General features: G+C 38.3%; 1 protein-coding gene across 22 annotated transcripts in view; it reads left to right on the top strand.

Moving 5' to 3' along the window:
* Positions 1–23485, top strand: part of LDB3 (LIM domain binding 3) — a 120838-nt gene that overhangs the window by 64829 nt on the left and 32524 nt on the right. For 16 of the 22 annotated variants that reach the window (XM_082765249.1, XM_082765244.1, XM_082765250.1 and 13 more), the window contains 2 exons: positions 7752–7921; positions 8858–8894. In XM_082765249.1, the coding sequence (XP_082621375.1) occupies positions 7752–7921; positions 8858–8894 (207 nt within the window). Of the gene's footprint in view, positions 1–2184; positions 2389–7751; positions 7922–8857; positions 8895–14209; positions 15138–23485 lie in introns of those variants that run through there. The other 6 variants (XM_082765247.1, XM_082765239.1, XM_082765241.1 and 3 more) reach the window with 2 other exon arrangements.

The following is a 23485-nucleotide window of genomic DNA, read 5'->3' as shown; positions in this document are numbered from 1 at the left end:
TTCATAGTCTTATCCGATCTTGGGTTTAGAATCTCTTCGATATGTCTAATAGTATGTGGAAAAGAAAACACTGAATTCCAGATCTCAAGGACCTTTGTGTTCCTAAAGATCAGGTGATTGTGGAGGGTATTACAAAGAAAAGAGATACCATTGTTAGAGTAAGGCATGTGCATGCTGGAAGGTCAGGAGTATAACAGATTGCACATCTTTGCACATCACGTTTCAACAGATGATTTTTTTATATAATAATAATATTGTCATAGTTGAAAATAGCTAATGAAGGGACATCTTAAATGTGAAAATGTCTCTGTAAAAAGATGATTTTCACTTTGCCCTGCGAACATAATGCAGCTTCTTGTTTCCCTCCCTTACAGTGGTGCGTGTAATTGAAAGCTCTGGCTGTAATACAGCATGTGTGTATCTCGGTTTCTGTTTCTTGAGCATGTTGCTGTAATGTTCTATCAAGTCGTTTTGAGTCGTGTAATCATATCTATCCTACTGCCCATCTTCAATCAGGGCATCCCACCACTAAAAAAGCTGAAAGCATAACGGAGTCCTCTGGCTGGATTCAGGGGTGGCACAGCACCTTTCATAATCACCAGAAAACTAAGCCAGATGGCTGCCAGCCCGACTTGATTTTCCATTTTCCTACATGCAGAGTTGATGGTTTGGATTTAATACTCAAACACCCCCTGTGGCTAACCCATGACAGACAGGAACACGCTTGTTCCATGACCAGAGCTGATGTTGTTCAGTCACAGGAAGAAATTCAGCAAGATGTAATACTGGCTGATAAACTTATGATCTAGTAGTTTTAAACTGAAAATGAAACTTGATTTAAAAATAAATAATCTTAAAAATATAGTAATATTAACATATAAATATATATAAATATATAAATTATAAATATAAATAAAATGTATGCTTATATAAAATAATAAATATTTTCATTTATAATTTATAAATTTTTATATATATAAATAATTTAAAAATAAGTAATCATAAAAATAAGATTTGGGGGGGGATGGGATGGGAGGGGGTGGAATATATCCACTTCTAGCTTTTGGCTCAGTTCAAAATGAAACCTTTGTGACATACCTGTGTTTCTCAAAGGACAGACTCTGTTTTGCTCAGTTCTGGTGAGCATCCAGAATCTATACTGCTGACATTGTCCTGCTGTTGGCAAGATAAGAACAGCAGACTGGATATTAATCTTATCTCCCACAGTTTAGAGAAGAGCAGTTACTTCAGTGACTGACAGCTGAGATCTAGATGATCCGTTAAAACTCCAGACAATCCTCAGTCCTCACTCTAGGACTGTGACAATATACAGCTAGGCGGTACAAGGAACCCAGGTGCAATTTGGTGGGAGTCTGGCATTAAACTGGCTCTTCCTATTGCTATGGGAACTCCAGTTATCTTGCTCACGGTTCAGTTTCTCAAATAAATGCCCTTCCTTGTAAATGAAGCCCCTGGAAAAAAGATGGCTACACCCTCCAATTGGAATTATCCCATTGATTGCAGTGTGAGGTAGTTTGATTTGAGACTGAGCATTTGTCACATTACAGCAATGCCTTGGCCATCTGCAAATTTTGTGCAGATTAATTTAGAGTCCACAAAAAGAGCTTTGAACATTAAAAGCTTTGAGTACTAAATTTCACTATGATTAATCATGTTGAGAAAAAACACTGTAACCTTCCAAATAATAGTGAAGCTGACATCTGTTCACCCCATTGTACTTCCTAGCACTTTGTAAGACCCTTCACTGGGAATTCTCTCAAGTACATACATGCATCCGTGGGTATGGATATATACAGGTGTGCACGTATATGTATGTATACACTTACATGTATATATTCATGTAAGAATATAATTTTAATATCTGTAAATAATACAAATAGGGATTTTTCATGCTTTTTTTTTTTGGAAAGTGACAACTCTCACCTTTTTTTCTGTTAGCACATTTGCGAGCCAACACAAAAATGCCATCCGTGAGCGCAGCCAGCTTTGAGCTGTTACTTGTTATTATGTTTTCTCTTATTCTCTGAACAGAAGCTTTTGTGGTGAGATGCCATGAGTACACATGCACACTCCTCTCTTGGTGCTTTTTCTCCCACTTAACTATCACACCTTTTTCCTTTCTTCTCTCCCTTCCCTTTTGAACCTCACTCTTGCATAACCCAGTACGGAGTTCACGGAGCGTTTCAACCCCAATGTCCTGAAGGACTCTGCCCTGTCTACACACAAACCCATTGAGGTGAAAGGCCTAGGCGGCAAGGCTACTATAATTCATGCCCAGTATAACACTCCGATCAGCATGTATTCCCAAGATGCTATCATGGATGCAATTGCAGGCCAGGCACAAGCCCAAGGTGGAGAATTTGCTGGGTAAGATTATTTCTTTATGTAAAATGTTCTTCCTCTGCATGATGCGCCTAATAACCCCTATGTGCATGACAACAGCTCTTCCTTGACTCTTTTTTCTGGAGTATCTTATCCGTGAAAAATACAAATCAATTCTAGATAGCGCTTGAAATCATTTTATTATTTTGAAGTTAAAAGGGTGGATAATTAGAAAATGTAACAATTATTTTTAGTATTCTTCCTAGAAATGGTAAACCCCACCAAAATATATTCGGTGCACTATATATGAAGTTAGATGACTTTACACTTATCATGACCATGCTTTGTAATAACCACTGTATTAATGTGCATAGATTTAAAAAAAAAAAGGAGGGGATGGGGTCTTGATTGATACATAAAGAATGCAACATATTTATTTAGTACTGTCTACTGTTTTATTCTTCAGAACAGAATGTTCTGTATTATCCCTATCCCTAGATTACATATTGTACATATGCATATGTCTTATGCATATGCTTTGGTATCCTTTGGACTATGGCAAAATCCATTGATCTTTAATAATTTTGCTTTTCTAGTGCATATTTCGGCTATTCTTATCTGATAAACTTATCCACATTTCTTATGGCTTAACTGAAATTATATGTGGCATGAATGTAGTGCTGTTTCTTTCTTATCAAGTTTCTTTCTACCTAAAACAGAACTTAACTACTTATCACATGACACCAAAATATAGGTACAGCAACACACACAAACATAATTTCTTTTAAATGCTAGCTGCAGCCTTATTCAAAATGCAGATACTTCATGTATTTGCTTGTGTTCCCTTCTACTGGCCATTTCTTTTCTATTTTTTAGACTTTTTATTTCACTAATTCTTCTGCACTGATATTATTTCATTGTGTTTATCATGACTCTCCCTAATTGAGAGGAGGACTCTTTCCTCTCAACCTTTTGTTCATGTTGACCATAGCTCAGTGAATCTCCACAGGTGTAAGTAGACCCATATTTCCAATTAGCAAAGTACAAGGAAAGAAATTGTGACTGTGGTTTTTGTAATGGTTCACATCCTTCATAGGCATGGATTGATATATTGGTATTTTCTGTAAAATGTTATGGCATTATATAACGCAAATAGTACTTTAATGCTTAAAAATTTGTCTCCCAAGCCTAACATTCACTTGACTCCAGAGGAAACCGGTGTTTCTATCTCTACATTCAGTCAGGTGCAGGAAACTCTTTAAATCTGCTGTGTTGTGTGTTACAGCCTGTTTTGTAACTTATTTTTTGTTCTTCTCAGTAGATTATATCTAGATTTAGAATGCTGTGTTAATAATACAAAGGCAGGGTTCTTGTTGATGTAACAACAGCCTACCCATTAACTGACCTGCAATCATTTGATCAAACACGTAACTCATTTCTTTAAGGTGTTGCTTCAACATTTGTGTTATTCTGAACTTTAATTTGCAGTGGAAACTGAGGATACTCTTTAGTTTGCTAGTTGATCAAGTCTGAGATAAGAGCTTGCTTAATGCAGAAATAATTGTATGAGAAGCTTGTCATATAAAAGCAGACCAAATTATGTACTGATTCATTTGGTCTCAATTCTCTGCCTATAATGTGGTCTTGGCACTTACTCTTCTTTGGGCTTTTAGCATTACATTATTGGTAAGTCCTGAAGCCACGAGGCAGTATGTAAGACAGTAAGTGTACTTGCACTGAAGATCCAAAGGATCTTTTTGGCAGGCAAAAGACTGTTTACTTTTGTTATCAGTGTCATTAGAATTAGGATAAGGATTCATTCTGCAGCTTGACCATTTGAAATCAGTGATGCTTCCTGACAGGGAGATCAGCATCGTGTGTATGTTGCTTAGAGAATAACCCACATATACTGGGCCACCAAGGAGAACTTAAAGGAAAGCTTATAAACTACACTGCACTTAACTCAGACCTCATGCTGGAGCTTGAAGGTAGCACTGTTTAACTGTCCTGACTTCATGTCTTTTCTTATTCTATGCTGCTTTGTTACAGTTGATTTTGATATACCAAGAACCAAGAGTTGGTTGCAATAAAACATTGTGGTTAGGTATTTCAAGTACATCTCTGTCAAACCTCTTCTGAATTCCATTAGGCAGTTTCAGCCAAATTCACGATTTTTGTAAGCAGATGTAAATCCAACAATTTTATGAGGATTAAGATCTAACAGTTCCAGTAGCAGAATCAATAATGTGATCATACAAACTAAGTAAAGTCTAGTGTTTTTTACAATAAGTCAACTTGGCTGCGTGATTTACCAACCTGCAGGAATTGTTTGGTTTTTTGTTTTCACCTCTCAGAACTTTCATTATTAGGTATAATCGGTCTAATATATTATGTCACAGTATTTTGTTGAATGCTTATGTTAGCTATAGAACTCCATAGTCCTTCCTGTGTTTTTACTTACCAGTTATCAACTTGGCCAAATTAAAACTGAGTAATGATTCCAGGAAGCGATTCACATGGTAAGCCACGGTTTATACCCAAGTGCAAGATAAAATCACATTTGTACTTATGCAAAGAGGTTTGACTGTCTTTAAAGATCATTTTAGTATTAATAATACCTGACCTGTATGATGATGTGGAAAAGGGAGAGTTTTTTTGTCAAACCCTACTGTAGTATTTTAGGAGATTGTATGAAAAACCTTCAAAAGATCTAACTCCTTAGGGCAGATTTTTTTTTTCAGTAACATCAGTTTGAGGTAATGTGCTTAAAGATGCATGATATTTCTGCACATGCACACCCAGATGGAAAAAAAAAAAATTAACAAGAGGTATAAGAGCTACTTATTAACATTGTTATGTATATCATCCGGCTATTTCTAAGAGTCAACTGTCACATTTAGCTTTATGAAGTGCTTATAATTAGCGATTCTCTGTGTTTTGCACTTCCATGCTGAGTGGCTCATATGTCCTAGTTATTCATCTGCAATATAATTACAATTTTAGAAAAAGAAAGAGGCCTGCTGCATTAAAGACAGAGTTGGAAATGTTCCACTGTATTGCATTAATCCAGTTCAATTTATAGGAGCATATTTCACTTTGCTAGGGAAGGTTAATTCACCAAGCTCCATTTCCTGCCTTAATCATCTACCACAAAGATATTAATATGTCGTATTAATGCCACATGTTACTGCTGTAAAATTTGTGATCTAGGCTCTAGAGGTGTTTTTTGTTTTGTTTTGTTTTAACTACATTTATGCAAATGGCATATCTATACATACACTTTTAAACAGCTTCTTTGTATACTGGTCATAATATAAGAATAAAGCATTTTAGCTAGAGTATTTAAAGAAAGGAATTTGAACTGTCTGTGGTTTGCATACCATTGTTGCCACAGTAGTCCATGGTTGAAATCAGCACTATTATTTATGTAGTTGTTTATTATCCAGTCTGCAGCAGTCTGCAGTTGTGAAATTTGTTATCATATCCAGCAGTTTTTTAAACTTCAGCAGCATTAAATTGCAAGTGTAAGATTATATTAACTGTTGGCCAGATAAAAGCAGTCACCTAGGACAGTAAGAAGACAAAAGATCCTGCATGCTTAGTCAATACTAAGACAAATGCCTGAAGAAAGGGAAAGTTGAAAAACTGGGACTGCTTTGGGGGAACTTTTTTTTCAGATCTTGAACTGAAGATTCCTATTTAGGTTTTTGTTTTGTGTTTTTTTTTTTTTTGTTTCCCCTAAGCTACACTCTACCATGTAGGTAACCGTACTGAAACACAAAAGGAAAGGAACTGTTGATTGTGCCCAGCGGGCCCTCAAGAAAGTGAGAAGTTGGCATATTCAGGAGTTATAAGGAATATAAATACTCCTTTTATTAAAAAAAAAAAAAAAATAGTCCTAAGGAGTTGGGGCATGATACAACCCTGTATTGCCTGTGCTGCAAGTCCATATGTAAGCACGCATCATGTTTTTGAACCCCCCCCTGCAGTCTTACCTGAAGAATGCATCTATGGTATTGTCAGGTGCAAATCCATTAAAGCAGCTGATGTTATGCAATGTGAAGTAGAAATGTGTGTCAGCTGGGAAGTACAGATATTTAAGGCATTGCCTGGTAATATGTTTTTATTAGTGTAACTTTTTGTTGTTTGTAGAATACCAGACATACTTTGGGGCTTTTTCTTGATTTTTCTCATACTTTCAAAGCACAAAAACTAGTTCCCTGTAGATTTTCTCTGCAAAATGGCATCAAAGAATTCCAAGTTTGAGCCTGAAGCACAGAAGCAACTTTTACAGCAGGTGACAGCTCCCTGAACTTTATAGCACTGACTTAGTTGGACCATATGGCCCTTCATGTTTTAGAGTCATTGCTCAGTTTTTGTGAAGTTTAGCATGCTTCTTGCAAAGCTCTACATGGAATAGCACATTAAACCAGTTACAGTAAATCACTTGCTGCAGAAATAGACCTTGTATTTACAGAAGGCATGGAGTCAAATTACTATATGACTGCATACATCATTCCCTCGCTGTATATTTCTGCAGTTTGTCACTATTTAAACTGTGCTATGCAGAAATTATTTTCACAGAAATGAAAAAGCTTTTAATAAGTCTATTTCTCGCTTGCATTATTAATCAAACGGAGCTTACCTCATTTGTGCTACAGAGTTTTGTAGCTTTTGGTTTACGTGTGCAAAACTGGAAGTTTCTGGATATATCACTATTCAAGGCAATTAGGGACATTGTAAGAGCCTGAGGTATGTTCTGCTGCTGAAGATTTTAGATATAAAATATGTATGGAAATCTTGAGTACAAGTCAAGATTTCTTGTGTTTCACAAGCTTAGTAAATGATGAATCTAGCGTTGTGGCAGCTGGATGTTTAATTCAGAATTTTGGCTAAGAATAATGATCTCTGGAAAAAAATGCAAAAGCCTATTATATTACTTCTATAATGAAATATGTTTTCTATTTCTAAATGCCACCTTAAAGTACTCTGTCTCAAAACTATAACAAAACATAATATCAAAATGAAGCTGTTTTTGTAAGAAATGATATTGGACAAGAATGCTCAGAGAAATAAATATTTTTGACTGGCATAGTCTCCTTTACCATCACACATTGTTATAACCACCATAAGCTTGTGGCTGCATTGGCTGAGGAATCATGAACAGACATTTCCATGTATTTTCACATAGTTTTGAATATACAGTTTGAGTGATAGCAGGTCATTTCAGAGTTATAATCTCTGTTAACTCACCTAATATTGATCTATGTATTTTTAATTAAAAGTGATATTTTCAAAGCTTTGCTTTAGATTGCTGTTATTTTGGACAAGAAGCTGTAAGACCAGAGTGAGGTTGAGATGAAAGTTACCATGTGCTGTTTCACAACATTTCACTTTCTGAATTGCAGTACCCTTCCTATTAAAGATCCTCACGTAGACAGTGCCTCTCCGGTGTATCAGGCTGTGCTTAAAACTCAGAACAAGCCTGAAGATGAAACTGAAGACTGGGGCCGCCGTTCTGCCAATCTGCAGTCTAAGTCTTTCCGCATCCTTGCCCAGATGACTGGAACGGAGTACAGTAAGTCAAATATCAAAACACCCCCATCATTCTAATTTTAGATTATGCCTTTATTTTCTTGCACCAGTATTAGTGACCAATAGTCCAGGACAATTCACGTCCTGCTTGTAGTTATTTTCAGTGAGAACTAAGATCTGAGAGCCCTGTATGTAACTAAAAGGAACTATGAAATCGAAGTGTTACATCTCACCTTTGCTTTAAGAAGCAAATTATTTGATCTGCCAAGGCTCTCAGTAGAAGAACATCTGTGACGCCGAAATTCTTCATATTTACAAATCAAATCTATGCAGAGTAATCTTTCACTTTTCAGCATTTTAGACAAACAAAGCAGTCAGTTCATTAGAAAAAAGATAACTTAGTTCTCCTGTCACAGTCTTTTATAGAAGTTACTTCCTAAGGTCAAAAAAATCATGGATCATCATTTGCATCATACAAATGGTTCTGTGTCAGCTTTTTATGTAAACCTGGATCTGCTGTGAATGTAATGGGGAGCTTGAACTTTGCTGCTTATTGACTATGGAAATGTTTTTCTGATCACCTGGTAACTAACCTCAGATCTTGTTTCTGATCTAGAGAGAAGGCAGTTCAGTTTCCCATATCACAGGGAAATACTTATTTTCTCTTTGTATAAATGTGCTGCCGTCTCTGATGCTTTCTGACAAAACAGCAGACCCTCTCTGTAGGATCATTGCCTACAGCTGTGAAACACCGCTAATAAATGAATGAGAAAGTACTTGTAATAGCCACTTTCCCCCTAACATCCTGCTTCTAGCTCCTCTTCCCACTGTTATAAAACCTACTGCTGCAAAGTCAGCATGGGTGTACCTTTAGACAGGGTTTTGATACTCTTCTAAAGAACTTGTAATTTTATCATAAAGTCAATTCTTTCGTTCTTTTTTTCATTCTTTTTCTAACTGCAACCCTTTTTATCTGCAGTGCAAGATCCAGATGAGGAAGCCCTGAGGAGATCAAGGTAAGACACTCCCTGTGAAAAATATGGCATTCTCTTTATTGATAACCAAATAATGTTTTAAAACAGCATTAATACAAGCATATACAACTATTTTCTTGTCTTAAAATACTTTTTACACTTTTGCTTAAATGTCACTAAAATTAAAATGCTATCAATGAGAATAATTTGAATGAAAAGGGTAACAAACTGGCATGTATTTAGGAAAGATGGTACAAACAGTGTGATTTCAGATCTGAAAGCTCTCTGCACATGCAATTTCCGTGTACTTTACTGGGTGTGTGAATGCAATGAGATCCTAAGACCAAGCCCTGTGTAACTGCTTGATGGTGTAACTGTATGAAAATACATAATGTTGTGATAGCATTGAAACTTATGTGCAATTTATTTGGATGATCCTGACTGCTATCCGATTCATCTGGAATGATACAGTAAAGGAGTTGTTTCCATCCATATCCATAACCATTCGCTTATGTTTTGTCTGAAATTAGTGCAACCCAAACCTGTAGAATATAGAGGCACAGGACTGCTTTTGCTAGTGGAGAAATGTATTTGTCTTTTAGGACCTAACAATAATGCTGATAAAATGGGTATGCTCAGAGAGATAACAAGGAATTAAAGACCAGTGATCACCTTATGTTGTCCTACATGGCCAGGAAATAGACTTATTAGTGATTCTTTTGCACAGCTTAAAAATTGAAGTTTAATTGGAGCATCCTGCATGCAGCCTAATTTTCTGTTTGCATACTTAAAATCCCTATATCATGGTAGCTTCTCTAATACGCTGGCTGGCTTGTGATGTGTTTTTGATACTCGCATTTTTGTTTGTTTGTTTGTTTTTTCCTACTACTACTTTTCTTTTTCTTCTTTTTACTGCTGCGTGTCTTTCATAAAGGCTTTGAGCTTTTGATCACAGAGCAAGTTACAAACATTGAGTCAGTGAGAAAGATGTCTGTCATCATCCCGGTGAAAATACAATACAGAATCACAGAATCACAGAATTTTCTAGGTTGGAAGAGACCTCAAGGTCATCGAGTCCAACCTCCAACCTAACGCTAACAGCCCTCCACTAAACCATATCCCTAAGCTCTACATCTAAGCGTCTTTTGAAGACTTCCAGGGATGGTGACTCCACCACTTCCCTGGGCAGCCTGTTCCAATGCCTCACAACCCTTTCAGTGAAGAAGTTCTTCCTAACATCTAACCTAAAACTCCCCTGGCTCAACTTAAGCCCATTCCCCCTCGTCCTGTCACCAGGCACGTGGGAGAACAGGCCAACCCCCACCTCGCTACAGCCTCCCTTGAGGTACCCATAGAGAGTGATAAGGTCGCCCCTGAGCCTCCTCTTCTCCAGGCTGAACAAGCCCAGCTCCCTCAGCCGCTCCTCGTAGGACTTGTTCTCCAGGCCCCTCACCAGCTTCGTCGCCCTTCTCTGCACCCGCTCAAGCACCTCGATGTCCTTCTTGTAGCAAGGGGCCCAAAACTGAACACAGTACTCGAGGTGCGGCCTCACCAGAGCTGAGTACAGGGGATGATCACCTCCCTAGCCCTGCTGGTCACGCTGTTCCTGATACAAGTCAGGATGCCGTTGGCCTTCTTGGCCACCTGAGCACACTGCTGGCTCATATTCAGCCAACTATCCACCATCACTCCCAGGTCCTTCTCTGCCTGGCAGCTTTCCAACCATTCCTCTCCCAGCCTGTAGCTCTGCTTGGGGTTATTGCGCCCCAGGTGCAGGACCCGGCACTTGGCCTTGTTAAACTTCATGCAGTTGACCTCAGCCCATCGGTGCAGCCTATCCAGATCCTCCTGCAGAGCTTTCCTACCCTCAAGCAGATCGACACACGCACCTAACTTGGTGTCATCTGCAAACTTACTGAGGGTGCACTCGATGCCCTCGTCCAGATCATCAATGAAGATATTAAAGAGGACCGGCCCCAGCACCGAGCCCTGGGGGACGCCACTAGTGACTGGCCTCCAACTGGACTTGGCTCCATTCACCACGACTCTTTGGGCCCGGCTATCCAGCCAGTTTCTAACCCAACGAAGCGTGCGCCAGTCCAAGCCAAGAACAGCCAGTTTCTTGAGGAGAATGCTGTGGGAGACGGTGTCAAAAGCCTTGCTGAAGTCAAGGTAGACCACATCCACAGCCTTTCCCTCATCCACCCAGCGCGTCACTCTGTCATAGAAGGAGATCACGTTCGTCAGGCATGACCTGCCTTTCATAAAGCCATGCTGACTGGGCCTGATCGCCTGCTTCCCCTGCAAGTGCTGCATGATGACTCTCAGGAGGATCTGCTCCATGAGCTTCCCTGGCACTGAGGTCAAACTGACAGGCCTGTAGTTTCCCGGGTCTGCCCTCCGGCCCTTCTTGTAGATGGGCGTCACGTTTGCTAGCCGCCAGTCGATTGGGACCTCCCCTGATAGCCAGGACTGCTGATAAATGATGGACAGTGGCTTGGCCAGCTCCTCTGCCAGTTCCCTCAGTACCCTTGGGTGGATCCCATCCGGCCCCATCGACTTGTGCACATCTAAGTGCCGTAGCAGGTCACCAACCAGTTCTTCATGGATAAAGAGGGCCACTTCCTGCTCCCCATCCCCTTCCACCAGCTCAGGGTACTGAGTATCCAGAGAACATCCGGTAAACATACGTTTACTTTCAGTTTATGTCTGCTATAAACCTTCCACTGCAGTTCACTGAAGTTCATGGCTGGGTGTCTGAGTATCAGGCTTGATGTTACATCCCTTGTAGATTCATTTCTTCCCTCAAATGTGCAAGCCTAATTCGTAGTGAATGTGTTGTGCATTACATGCTTTGATGTAATAGTACACATCCAAATCCTTACTATGGTGGGATTTAAGATGTTGTACTGAACCTAACAGTTCCCCTGCATGCATCTGACAGTAACATACTCTCGTAAAGAAGCAATCTTTCTAGCTGTTGTCTGTGGGTTTGGAAGATACTAGGTATTGGGAATTAACATGGTATTGGATATGTTTAAGACAGTGAGGTAATTTAAAGTACATGACTATATCTGCTGTACAGTGCATGTTTTCTGTAGTGTTGAGGTATCAGTGTGTGTTGTCCTTTTTTTTTTTCTTCCTCTCACGAGGACAGTAATGATTTTGAATGTATGTAGGCACAGCTGCATTACCTAGAGAAATTGAAGGACACTCATTGGGTAGCAGAGGCAGAAGGGAATATATTGGGTAGTTATGCAGTGGCACAGTGCCATGGGTATGAGCTCTGCAGGGGCCTCCTATCTAGCACACTGATAGCTTAGCAGACTGATAGCCTAATGATGGTGCGGTGCTTGCCTCAAGCATTGTACCTGCTCCACCTCTGGACTTTGTTTAGCAATAGTCCTGGCTATGCATGGGTCCATTGTATGTTTTCTCAGGTTTATTGGTTCCTATCTGCTCCATCTTTTGGTAGGGTCCTCTGCCAATGTGGGTTTTGTAAAGGATAGAAGGACCTGTGTCAGATGCACAAAATTCATGCTTGAACTCTCCTCTCCCACCACAGTACAACAGTCTTGCATAATTCAATGTTGCATTGATCCTGAACTGTTTTGCCATTGGGGGGGGTGGGCGACACTTTATTTTCCAAAACTTACACAGCTAGAATGGAGAACTTTGGCCCTAGAGCATACTGTGAGCAATCCTTCTCTGGTGCTTTCTTCTCTCTCCCTGTGTCAGTTCTTCAATGTAGGCAGCATATAATGCCAAAGATTTCTTTCAAATGCTTGAAAAAAGAACATACAGCTTACTTTGGGCAGGGTATTGTCACTTGCTCCTTCCAACTTCTTGACGCACTCTCTGAACAGAACCTAAAAAGCTTAGGAATCTTCAGGTGGCAGAGTATTCCTTTCTGTTAATGCTAACGAGTGTAGTGCATGACAGCCTTTTGTTTGTGTTACAGCTATTTTGAAGGCATGCATACAGTTATACCTTGCTATAAAAACATTAGTTTGCTGTTGTGATGATTGTTAGGAAATGCTTTCCAGAAAGATGATATCCATTTCAAGTCAGGCAGATGTTTCTTAATACTGCTTTCTTGAATGGAGAGGTTTATCTTTGAAGCAGTAAGGGAATTCTTAAATTTAATGTAAGACCCACTGTAACTAGTATGTTCCAATGTAACTTGAAAAAACGCCACCATGAAGTTTTAGCATTTCAGTGAGAAATACTTTTTTAATTACTTCAAAATATAAAAGATGATTCAAAAAGCCATACACCATGATTCCCTTAGATTTAGAAAGACGAATTAGAAATATCAGTGAATTTGTTGACATTTACTCTGTTTATTGTCTTGTGCTATATTCAGACTGAGGATTAAAACCAGCCTGGTCTGTTCCTTTCTGTCTGGCTGATTTTGCTCTCGAGTTCTGCTGCATTAACATGGTTGCCTTGCATTTGGGGTTTAAATAATGAAGGGAAAATTACTTGTTTGCAATGAAACAAATACATTTGCAAATAACATTTTCCATTCTGTTTGATATACATCTCCTTGACTGTGCTCTCATCCCATGTCATCTTCCTCCAGCTTTTTATTTGCAAAACCTGAATTCAAACTCTAGAACATCTAGAAAAGTTTAAGCTCTGAGAGGTGCTGAACATTGCTTACAACTTGCTCAAGTGCCTCAGTCTGTAGACAAAGGTATTCACAAGAGGTGGTTGACACTTCACAGGACTGTGATTCTTAAAATCCCACTTCATTCTGCTCTTCATCAAATGGCCAGGAATATTTATGCTACTGTCAATGCTTATATTCACTCCTATTGAGAAAACCTATAGAAAGTACTGCTGAAACCTGTGGCTGATTACAGGACAGCAGGAGGTAAATGTATCAATGTATCTATCTGTACTTATATTCACATTGACCTAGATACTACAGAATGGAAAATATTGCATTGATTTTGCTCTTGTACTGAATTAACTTTCACTGACTGCTTGGGTTGGGGAATGAAGAGCTGAGAGAACCCACTGGCAGGAAAACACTGGGATTACACTGCATTTCTAGCAAAAGCAGCCCTGTAATACGAAACAAAAGGCACAGAATATGAAGTTATATCAAGTTACTTCTCAGAAATGAACAACTGCAAAACACTTCATATGCAGTCTAAAAAGGATCGCCCAGCCTTCTTTGCGCTGATTTGAAAGCTGTGAAAAAATCCAAATAAATTGCCATTGCCCTAGTTGTAAGGCAGGGGAGTAGTAGTCATGTTCCCTAACCCCTTTCTTTCTCCCTCCTTTCTTCTCTGTCTTTCTCTCTCTCTGTCTCTGTCTTTCTCTCTCTCTCTTTCTTCATGCCACAGGGAAAGGTTTGAAACGGAACGTAACAGCCCACGCTTTGCCAAATTGCGCAACTGGCATCACGGCCTGTCGGCGCAAATCCTTAATGTTAAAAGTTAAAAGCCCACATTTAGCGGGCAAATATGTGAAACAGAGAATTACAGTAAAGAATTAACTGCTGTCCTGAGTTAGAGCCTAAGAGTGTCACACACATACAGGAAAGACTTATTGCTAGGGGTTTTCTCTGAGTGCCTGTCTTTGATAGATTTCTGTTGTTAGCCTGGAATCCACTCACTGTCACCGAAAGTAAAAATAACCATACAACCCTGTTCATGTTCTTTGATACAAAATAGATTAGCTTTTGTCCTTCATGATGTTCAGTGTAACTTCAATATACAGATAGAAGGAAAAGATTACTATTGTACTTTCTTGACTTAGATTATAGGAGAAAATGAGAGGAAAGCAGATTTACTTTAGGGTGAGGAATTAGGTTTTTAATGAATTTTTCTGAGGCTGTAAAGATAGTTAAATAGGAGAAAGCAAGAGGAAAAGGAAAGCTGACTGAGCCTAGCCTAGAGTTTGCTAAACATACAGCGTGCTTAATTTGCGTAGTTGAATGATACTGTTTGAAATAAGACATTAGCAATGTTATTTTTCTTCAATATATTATGCTAGCAAAAATTATTTGCCAAAACCATTGCTGTAAGATTTGTTTGAAACCTGAATTTGTCATTAGATGAAAGATAGAGATAGAATGTGGTTGTTCAGGACTTCTTCCTAGATATGTTTAGGAGTGTGAAGAATATACATTACTGTTGGTGCACTGAAGCTTTTAAAAGCATCTTGTAAGTTTTAAGAAATGTGTTGCCCATTCTGTATTGTTCTTGCTTTGACCCACATTTTTCTGTATATAGCACCATGCTTTATCTGAAATAAAAGGATTTAAAACTAAAATAATTATGTGCCTGTTTTACACAGTACTTTATTCTGTTTTGAAAAAATAACTGAAAAAAACTCATCTTTCCACAAAAGAAAATTTGATCAAAAAGCTTTTGCCTATTACCCGTAGTTCTTACTGACCTTTTAAATTATCTGAATTAGAATAAACCTGACAAAGTAGTTGGAAAAACAGCAACATAAATGAGCAAATACATTCTTAGCTGTGAATGAGAGCATGGCATCATTGGGAGACGCTAGGTGACAACCTGTTGATGATGCCATCACAGGCATCCATTTGAATGCTATGCGTTCTTTGGCAATAATGCATTAACGTGCACACAGCAAAAGTACCACGTTAATATGTGGTGCTTGGAGTGGGATCTTTGTTTCAGCATTACAGCAACGCTTCAGTTTTAAACTGTGTCAGTCAAAATGCAGCACGTCTATCCAAAAGCCCCCCACGTTTCTGTATAAAGTACACCAAGTCAAGTATCACTTCCCTGTCTAGTTTATATTCTGATCATTAAATGCAACTCAATTAAACTGCATTTACAGTTTCCATAGAAACAGTTGATGTTAACCCTTACAGCAATCTGCATTAGGAATCCTTAGCAGTGATTGAAGCAGAAGTTGCTGGTGATAAAGCACAGGTCTCTCCTTCAGCAACGGAGGGTTAGTTATGTTGCAGCCCTGCCTACAGCCCAGTTAAGGAATTTTTTTTTTGATAAAATTCTTTAAACTGCAGATTAGGTGCCTTTATCCGGTAGCAGTAATTCTGATCAAAGGGATTAAAGTATGCAATTGAAAATCTTACACTTTTCACTGATTTCAAGCATCTGCAATTTATATCAACAGGCAGTACAAAAACAAGGCACACTTAAACTCTCATTTTGTGGGCAGGAAAAGCTCCTAATCACAGAGGATTATGCATAAATCAACCAAATACATGAGTGTTTAAAGAATAATATTAATAAAAAAAAGCACAACTAGCTGACATTTAAAAACAAAACAAAACAAAAAAACACACACACACACAAAAAAACAGATGTTTGAGTATTACTTAAGATCACATGGGCAGTATTTCATTATAAAATGCACTTTTTTTATATATAAGTACCATAGCAATTCAGTAAACATGCTATTTAATGTACAACATTCATTTATATTTTCCTTATGGGAATGCAAACATATTCTGATCTTATCTCACTAGCATCTGTGGAAAATCAGCATAATAGAACTGCATAAAATAAGAGCAACATTTTAACTTTTTCTGAGTGTTGCTTAGATCAGACATCAACTCAGGAGTTGGTAAATTTTATTTCTGTGTGGAAAATTGTGGTGAAATTTAAAATATCAACATAGTTCACTTTTTTCTTAAACAACAGATGTACTTGAGTAGAAAATCATCCAGTTGTATCTTTCAACCAAATTAAATGGTTTTCTGAATAAGTACATGAGAGAGTTTTCACTTAGAGTTGTGTATCCTTAATGTTTTATGAACCGAACATGGATACTATTTATTTCAAATCCACCTACTGCATGTAATATGATTAAAAACAAAGTGTCTATATTATGTATGAGTGTTTGTTTAATGTTACTTTTAAAGATACCTTTTAATGATCAGAAAAGCATAGTTTGGTTAGGTATGAAATTAATGCAAATGTAATTAAGGGACATCTTACCTTTGCTTCTGTAGATTTAATAATAAGCAGTGCATATATACCATGTACTCACTCATAAAGAGATACAGGTATGACCAGTTTCCCTGGAGGCTAGAAAATAGAATCTAAATGCTCTACAAGCTTGTAGAATTTCAGTTCTTTATGTAAGCACAGGAAAAAAAAAAAAAGTAATAGAAAAAATCGTCAGTAGTTGGTAAGTTTTAAACCTTTTTAAATGCAAGACCAGAAGACCTTTTTGTGAAGGTGTTGTTATTAATCCCTAATGCAAGATTGTTTACCACGGTGTATTTCTACTGCTTAGTCCAATCCCCTTCAAAAAACAATCTCCCAACTGTTGAATTTCATTAATTAAACTCAGTCAATTTTTTTCTCTCCAGCTTCTTTATATTTTGCTTTGTAGTTGCTTAACTCTTACACCTCAAAAATCTGCTCTTACATTGTCATGGTGATCTTAGGGCCCCAGAAATGAATGTTGCATTTATTTCCTTGTGTAATTATTAACAGGCCTTGTTTTTCCTTCCTGGGGAGGAGGCAGGCTTTTCTGTAACGTGGAGAAACTGGGCTGCATTTGTCATTCTATTACATCGCATTGCTGGAGGCTGTGACAGGCTTAGATCTGGTGAGAATTCATCAGTAGCTTTGACAAACCACTAGCTTTGCTATGGCTAAAGGTCAGGGCTGGCCTGGTTATGTCCCATTTCTAATCTGTCCAGGCTTATCTCATTGTATGTCACTCCTGATCAACCAACCCCATCTTCCAGTGCTTCTTGACCATTTGTGGGAGTCTGCTGTTTCACCTAGAAGAACTAGTCTTAGTGAACGTAAGGCTCAGACTAGGTTCCCCACTGAAGAGTAATGAGTCATGTAACACCTCCAATTACCTTTGATGAGGGGCAGGCATACCTCTCCCAGGTTAAAGGTATTCTGAACCATGACTATTTTGCTGAGCAAATGACACTGGGCTGGTGACAATAGTGTCTTCTAAATAATCTTCATGTCAATAGGTATAGTAAAATGTAGTACGTGGATAGTGATATTAGTACCCGGCCCTTTGCAATACTGCCAGTAAAGCTTAGTGTTAGAAGCATTTAATGAAGATACAGCAAAGCTGATGCCACTAGGAAATCAAAACCAAAAGGCCTTCCAGGTAAATCTGCTTGTCTGGTTATGACACAGGGAAATGCTCATCTTCTGCTGTGGTATAAGACCGTTTGATCTAAACTAACCCTTTTCCTGAATACTGCTGCCTTGTCCTCTACCCAAATGGCCTCCTCCTCACCTCTTACAGCGCTTAGTTTGCAGCAGGAGTACTGACTGCATGCAGTGCATGCTGATGGGACGTGGCAAGAGTGTGCCTTTAAGTAAGCAGGCATGAGAACTTGACCTCTCTTCCTTCTGTGCATGAAAAAATTGCAAGAGAAGGAAGGTTCTGTGGCTCCCTTCCTTGCCTCCCTCTTTTCAGGCCTGCCTGTATGGGTAGGAGAAGAAATTTTTTTGCTATGTTAAAATAGAGGTCATTTTCTCTCCATTGCAGTTTATCATTATGTACAATTGTGGAGTATATCTTCAGTAGTAGTAAGGTACAGATATTTTAGGGAATACTTTATCACCTCTGAGAAGTCAAACATGTTTCACAGAGCTGTCTGAAGCCTTCATGGACAGGAAGGGGTGACCGACTTAGCACTTGCACGCTCAGGTTCCTGCAGGGAATAAGTGATTCTGTGACTTCTTTAGCAGTGGCTACCATGGGCTTCAGTGACCATTATACCTTCAGAAAACAAAGGGACATATGAACAAATTCCACTTTGCAAATGTAAAAAGTTAGAATTTTGGCACAGTACATGACAGTAGTAGATCTTGGTCATACCACACGATGGCTTCCTTTAATCAGCCGCCTTCTGCAGTATTTGTAAAAAATTGGCAAAAATTTACTCCCAAGCACAGTAACGTTCTTTGTTCTGCTTAACAAAGCCATCTGATACCACTGAGATAAGCTCAGGTGCCTTCACCTCCTTTCCTTGCCAGAATTTGCAATGGTTCACCTTGCTGACTTACCAGCAGTCAAAAACTTCCTATCTTTATGCTAGGCAGATTAGCAAAAGTCCTTCTGAAGGATGTAGCTTGTTTTTCTACAACAGCACACAAAAATAAAGCAGGCTTCTGTGGTTAGCTTTTGTGTGTTTTTGGTGTGTTTTTTTTTTTTTTTTTTTTCATGTTTAAGGATCATTACTAAAAGGTGAGTGAGGATCAGAGTAAAACAGGGTATTTACTTAGTGCAGTTATCACAGAATCATAGAGCCATTCCATGATTACTACACTAAATAAATACATCATTTTATTCAGATTCTCACTCACCTTTTAGTGCCTGAAGCGTGACAAAAACGTAGAAATAGTGAATAAACTCAATTGTTTCTATGGAATGTTGGAGTGAAACCAGAAGGGAAAATTGATCAATTGTCTTCTCAAAACATTACAAATACTCCTTGAAGTTCTGTGGGAGAAGTGAATTTAGGGACCACAAATTCCTTGTTTCCAAGCCAGTTCTCTGTAGAATCCATTGATCAAAGATAGGAGCCATTAGGTCTGCTGTATCCAGTTGAATGCACTTGCTTAAAGGTGAAAGAGTGAGGCCTCTGGCTGAAACAAGCAAATACAATGAAATCTTTCTCAAAATATAGAAAGTAAGGCATAAGCTAACAGATCTTGTCAAAGCTCAAGATTCACTTTTGTGTGTGGGTGTAGTGAACTATATTTTAAAATCTTTTCTTTACCATCTCACTCTTCTGCATGTTCCTGTCCGCATTTCAGCATGGACAGAAATTCACATTACTTTTGTTCCTTCTGTGCAAATTTAGAGATGCCTGTATGCATCCTTCCACTGATGCCGATGGCTAATCAAAATACCAGTGCACAGCACTGCCTTCATCTCTTACTGTACTCTGTTTTCTGCCATTGCCTTCAGTCCAACAAGGAAAAAGCAATTCTTGCATGTAGCAACTTTCCAATAGGCATGAGTAAGCCCAAGGTCCCGAGCTGCAGTCTGTGGATTCTGACTAGTCCACAGAGCGTTGTTTAGGACAAGCTGGAGAACTGGCTGATGGCACAGCACTGGCACTGCTTCCTCTTATTCCGCTTTTCTAAATTGCATTCATGTCAGCAGAATTATGCTAAATACTAACTGTTTCCTAATAGTTCATTACCATGTAAACAATTGTTGTTGTTGACCAAAATGTTATGTGATTGCAAATAAGAGAGAGGGAAGGTAAGAAAACCCTTAAGGGAATCTGTGAAATAAAATGTACTCCACATTCTAGAGAGGAGAGAGAAAAGAAAAAAAAACAAAACAAAACAAAACAAAAAAAAAGACAACTGCTGTAACTCACACCACTTAGTTACTTGGTTCAGGAACCAAGCAGATAAGATGCACTAATGCACCTTCAAATGGATGAAAATGCTGTGTAGAGAAAGTATGAAGTTTCTCACCATTAATGTGCACAAATTAAAAATTGGCTCTAAAAACTGCCAGCGGACAGTGAGATCAATGAGTTCTTGTTTTGCTCTCAGCTGCCCTGGAGCAATATGAAGTTGTGATGAGAGAGAATGCTTCAGTGATTGGGGAATCGCTTCCAGTGTACAATAGGTGAACCTTTGAGCACTCTAGACAAAGAAGTGCACAAACACAAACTGAAAGTTCTGATCCTGTGTTCAGGTGCCTGCTGGCAGATGTTTGTGCTTTACCAGCGGGGTTCTAAAAAGTTAGAGGGAACTGTTCAGATAGATCTGATTACAGAATTAAGGCCGAGATATGGGAAAACGATCTGCCATAGCTTTTGAGCTCAAAAATACACAAGCTTAAATTGTTCCATAGATTCAGGATTTTACAGTCTTTGTTCTTATTTAAGTGCTGAGTTTTCCAATAAGATACATTGGAGTACATACTTGCATGCCAAATGTCCATACATAAATCTTGGACAAGTTATCTTCCCTTTCACAAACGCAGATGCTGCCGTATTTCTAGATGTATTTATTATTTGAATGCTTGATGTAACAGCATACATAGATGCCACTAAAATGCATCCATAGGAGGTACTTACTGTGATGTAGTGAGCTGCTTTGACTGAGTTTCATACTACCTGTTGAGAATGAGTTGGCTGTTTTTTTTCACTGAATATATGGCAATGCTTTTCCTATTCTGTGGCACTGTCTGCACAAACCAGGATACCTTCTGGGAGAAATGTATTTCCCTGTTTTGAAAAGCAGACGTACTAGCAGGATATATTGTGATTGTTTTGGCGTGGGCTGCTCACATTCTTAACTACAGTGGCTGAAAAAGAGAGACTAGCTCTTCTTCTATTCCTTTCTTTCTGATCCCAAGCTAAAGTTTCAACTAAACCAGCATGATAGTCATCTTCTGTCCTCTCCAGTTAACTGCTTATGTTTTTGTGTGTGTGTGTCTTGTGGTGTCTTCGTTAAAATAATAGTTTGTTACAGTTACAAAGATATAGCTTGGGGGGAAGCCATCTCAATGATTTTGTATTCATGTGTCTATAGAAAAATTCCTAGCTGCAAACACAGAAAGCTAGAAAATGCCTTCTGGATCAGAACAGCAGTTAATGTAGCTCAGTGTACAGATGCCAAGAGTATCAGTATCTCATGCCTTCAAGGCAAAAAATGTTTGGAAGACAATTAGGAAATAACTTTCATACAAGTTTCTCCCTAGATAACCTATAAGATTTTTTTTTTTAATTATTTTGTGACTTTATTTTCTTAAAAGGAAATTTTATCCATAGGTAAATATGCTTATGTAAATATAAGCATCTGTTAGGATGAAAGCTATTATTAGTCTAATAAGGAAAAGTCCTGTGAATTCACAACATGCTGGTAGAAAAACAGAATTTTTAATTTCAGGAGACCCTATAGACCCATCTGTAAGTCTTAGTAACTATTTACTCTTTGACAGCAGATCTGTCAGGCATCTTCTTTGTTAGAAGACTGTTGGATGATCAATACAGGAAAATACTAATAAAGTGAATTTATAAATTTGTAAATTGATATTTATAATTCAATTAGTATTTATAAAAATAGTTCCTTTATTTCTTACTAAAGACAGTGAGAGTTGGTATTTTAAATACTTAGTTGAGTTTGGGGGATTGACTAATTTCAATTCTCCGTCCTGCCACAGACCTTCTATCTGGCCATGGGCAATTCTATTTAGTTCATCATCTGTAAAATGAGAACAATTTGCTGCATGGCAATGCTGAGAATAAATAATTATGGTGTTCATTTATTACTTCAGTACTGAAAGAAAAGTTGAAAGACCATGTGGTCTCTCAGGACGCCAATCTTTCCCAATGCCTTCGGATCTTCATTACAGATTAAATGATTCTGTCTCTACATTTTAGTGGAACAACAAGCAGCTGTTCAAGAGTGTCTAGATCCTCTAAGGGGAAAGTAGATGGAACATAGATGCACATTCTCAAAATCTCGATTAGCTTGTTACATGTATGTGACTGTTTGGAAATCTTTTTCCATTTGGTTTCCAAATATAAAATGGTAAAGTGTTCTGCTGTTCAGCACATACATTTCAGATTCATCAGAATCAGTTATTAGAAGCTCTCTGAAGTTTCTCCCTATCTTAGTGTCCACTAGAACGCACAAGCTGAATGAACACAATGCAAATGAACTTTGCATTTTGTTACCCCAACTGATACAGCTCTTGCTATTGTGGGGGAGGGAAGGATGCTATCCAAGTCGTTCCATTCACTCTGTCTTTATGACCGTATCACGTAGCATAGCTTTGTGAGAAAGAAACATTTCATAGCTTCCGTTGTATAACATACCGAGTTATTGGGATAGACAGTCTGCTGCGTACAGAAGTCTTGTTTGAGACATGTCCAATATTTAATGAAAGCTGTGGGAGTTCGAGTGTTCTCTCAAATAATCATTGACTAAGGCCTTTCTATCAAAAGATATTTTAGCTAGGGACCTAAAGGGACTGTAGAAGCAACAAAACAAAACCATTAATATTAAATCTTGCCCAGGTAGTTCAACACTAGTGTCATTTATTTGAGCAGCATGTGTAACCACAAAGATACAAAGTGTTCCTAATATTCTGAGCCAAATTCTTTCATGTAAAGGTATCGAGTTTACCAAACCGGTGATGTGTTTGACTCAAAAGTAAAATGAATTCTGCATTTAGATTGCAAAAACAGTTTGAATGTAAAGGCTGGAAATTCAATAGCCTGTTCCTCAAAATACGAGTATCACCAATAAAAGTCAGATCTAATTTTGACCTTTCTCACCATTAGCGGAACAGGAATTATGCCTATTGACTGGGAAGAGAAATAGTTCCTAAAAGTAAACCGTCAAGGAACTATTGTGTGACTTTGAACTTGTCTTTCCTTTACTCTCTGCCGTTTCCTTTGCTTTATTCTGTGGAAGTATGTTTACTATACATCTCTCTCTATCTGTAACCTTCAAAACTCCCCCTGCCATTGTCATTTAACATTATCCTATACTGATACGCTCAGGAAAAAAGCTTTTGTAAAATCCCAACCAGTCAAGTGATTCTGCAATTCAAGTGATTCTGGGATTCTGTGTTTTTCAGTATAGCCACAGTGAGGAGAGTGGAAGAGTTTTGATCAAATTAATAGTAACACCAGAGGTTTAATGCTGCTT

Source organism: Aythya marila, assembly GCF_965140915.1.
Source record: "Aythya marila genome assembly, chromosome: 7".
Classification (NCBI taxonomy): Eukaryota; Metazoa; Chordata; class Aves; order Anseriformes; family Anatidae; genus Aythya; species Aythya marila.
This window is presented reverse-complemented; position numbering and strand designations above follow the sequence as displayed.